At 34.3% G+C, this 2,774-nt stretch overlaps 1 protein-coding gene across 1 annotated transcript in view; it reads left to right on the top strand.

The window, feature by feature from the left end:
- LOC107756199 (proteasome 26S subunit ubiquitin receptor, non-ATPase 2) overlaps positions 1-2,774 on the top strand; it is a 24,408-nt gene that overhangs the window by 15,743 nt on the left and 5,891 nt on the right. The window contains exons 8-12 of the mRNA XM_016573229.1: positions 163-223; positions 296-442; positions 520-626; positions 1,339-1,466; positions 2,306-2,388. Coding sequence (XP_016428715.1) covers positions 163-223; positions 296-442; positions 520-626; positions 1,339-1,466; positions 2,306-2,388 — 526 coding nt within the window. The remainder of the gene's footprint in view (positions 1-162; positions 224-295; positions 443-519; positions 627-1,338; positions 1,467-2,305; positions 2,389-2,774) is intronic.

Genomic DNA, 2,774 nt, shown 5'->3' with positions numbered 1-2,774 from the left:
TTGGGGTTGCAACAAAGTGGTTGCCGAGCAACACACAGACGTAAACAAAGGTGTATGTTTGTAGTGTAATTTACAACAGCTTTGAACTTGGCTCAGCCAATCAGAATCAAGGACCGGAACTATCTGTTTTATAAGATTTATTTTGGTTGTTTTTCTCTGTAGCTCGACATCATGGAGCCGAAAGTGCCAGACGACATTTACAAAACCCACCTGGAGAACAACCGTAAGCCTCTTCAGCTCTCGTGAGGAATGTGACGCGGTGTTTTATGTGTTTTACATGCGGTGTTTCTCTCAGGGTTCGGCAGCAGCGGCTCACAGGTGGACTCCGCTCGCATGAATCTGGCCTCCTCCTTGGTCAACGGCTTCGTTAACGCCGCGTTCGGACAGGACAAGCTGCTCACGGAGGACGGAAACAAATGGCTCTACAAGAACAAGGACCACGGTGAGAGCAGGGCCGTGTCTGGGCAGTTAGACGAGATAAATCTGATGCTTCTGTGATGAGATGTGTGTTTGTTGCAGGCATGCTCAGCGCGGCGGCGTCTCTGGGAATGATTCTGCTGTGGGACGTGGACGGCGGTCTAACGCAGATCGATAAATATCTTTATTCCTCCGAGGACTACATCAAGGTACAGATTCACACACTCATTAGTGTGCTCACTTTAAGGGCTGCATGGTTTGGGGAAAACAAATCATGTGATTATAAAAAAATATATTATTTAAAATATTATATTATATAAAATACAACCGTAGAATAGTAATAATTTGTTGTTGTTATTAAAAATGCAAATGATAAACAAAATAAGAAATATTATTCTTGTAATAGTTCACTGAAAAAGGTATAATATGAAACAAAAAATATATATTATGATACATAATATTAATAATAATAATATGCTAATATACAATACAAATATTTATGGTACTTTTTTCTTTCTTTCAGTGTGTCTTTAAGTATGTATTATATTTATTAAATATAATTCACTTTTATTTTGGTGGGTTGTAGTGAAAATCTTGAGTTTCTGATCTTTTTTTTTTCTTTTTTTTTTTAATGAAGTTACATGTTAAAATTTAATTACAGGTTTCATTCTATAGGTTTAATTACATTTTAGTAATGAAAAGTATGTCTAATCAATTTAATTCATAAACGTCTAACAGTAAACAAAATTAGAAATATTACTGTTGTAATAGTTCACTGAAAAAAGTATAATATGAAATATCATGATGCATAATATTAATAATAAAAAAATATATATTTTTTTTATTATAACATTTTTCAGTGCAAATGTGAAATGACAACACTGATATTTCTGGTGTTTGTTTCTTTGTTGTTTCTTTCAGTCCGGAGCGCTGTTGGCGTGTGGGATCGTTAACTCCGGCGTTCGTAACGAGTGTGATCCCGCTCTGGCGCTGCTGTCTGATTACGTCCTACACAACAGCAACATCATGAGGATCGGGGCCATTTTTGGGTAATTCAGAAATTACACAAATCATTTAGAAATTAAAGGGGTCATATGACGTTGCTAAAAAACATTATTTTGTGTAATGAAATGTGTTTATGCGGTTTAAGGTTAAAAAAACACATTATTTTCCACATACTGTACATTATTGTTTCTCCTCTACGCCCCGCCTTTCTGAAACATAAAAAAAATGGGCATTTAAAAAATAATATAATAATAACAATAAAAAAATATTTATTTCACTCTTTTGTATTGTAAAATTACAATACTTATTTATGACTTATTTATGATGTCTTCATTTTCAAACATTAAAAAAAATCAAGCTTTTATTTTAGAGCAGCATTTAAAAACAAGACTATAACTATTTAATCTTAAAGTTTACTGTTTAAATTAAAACATCAGTGAAAAAACATTTTAAAAATAAAAACATTGTATGATTATTACTAGAAGTACTTTCTACTGTGCATATATATATATAAGAAATATAAGATACATAAAATGGTTTTATATTTTCTTACTTTAAGTTAAATCAAACTTACTTCACTGTAAAATAAATAACTGAGTTTTTAAGAAAAATAATGTAATATAATAATAATAATAAAAATGTTTTACTGTTTGGCATTGCAAAATTACAATATACAATACAAATTTTTAAGGCTTAATTTCTTAAAGGGATACTCCACCCCAAAATGAAAATTTTGTCATTAATCACTTACCCCCATGTCGTTCCAAACCCGTAAAAGCTTAATTCGTCTTCGGAACACAATTTAAGATATTTTGGATGAAAACCGGGAGGCTTGTGACTGTCCCATAGACTATCAAGTAAATTACACTGTCAAGGTCCTTAGCACCATTTTGGAGAATATGAGCCAAACGCAGGCAGCTTACGCTCTTCTGTGTCGGCCGCACCACAAGGATACGTTTTCTATGTGTATTTACGCTGTGATTTGAAAGAAAACCGCGTATCCTTGTGGTGCGGCTGACACAGAAGAGCGTAAGCTGCCTGCGTTCGGCTCATATTCTCCAAAATGGTGCTACTGTGACGAGAATACAAAAAGTATTCTCGTCGCTTCATAACGCTACGGTTGAACCACTGATGGCAGATCGACTATTCTGACGATGCTCTTCATACTTTTCTGGACCTTCACAGTGTAATTTACTTGATAGTCTATGGGACAGTCACAAGCCTCCCGGTTTTCATCCAAAATATCTTAAATTGTGTTCCGAAGACGAATTAAGCTTTTACGGGTTTGGAACGACATGGGGGTAAGTGATTAATGACAAAATTTTCATTTTGGGGTGGAGTATCCCTTTAAG

The sequence above is a fragment of the Sinocyclocheilus rhinocerous genome, unplaced genomic scaffold, assembly GCF_001515625.1.
Source record: "Sinocyclocheilus rhinocerous isolate Xijiao unplaced genomic scaffold, SAMN03320098_v1.1 scaffold592, whole genome shotgun sequence".
In the NCBI taxonomy this organism is placed as follows: domain Eukaryota; kingdom Metazoa; phylum Chordata; class Actinopteri; order Cypriniformes; family Cyprinidae; genus Sinocyclocheilus; species Sinocyclocheilus rhinocerous.
The sequence above is the reverse complement of the archived record's forward strand: the minus strand, read 5'-3'. Positions and strand labels throughout refer to the sequence as shown.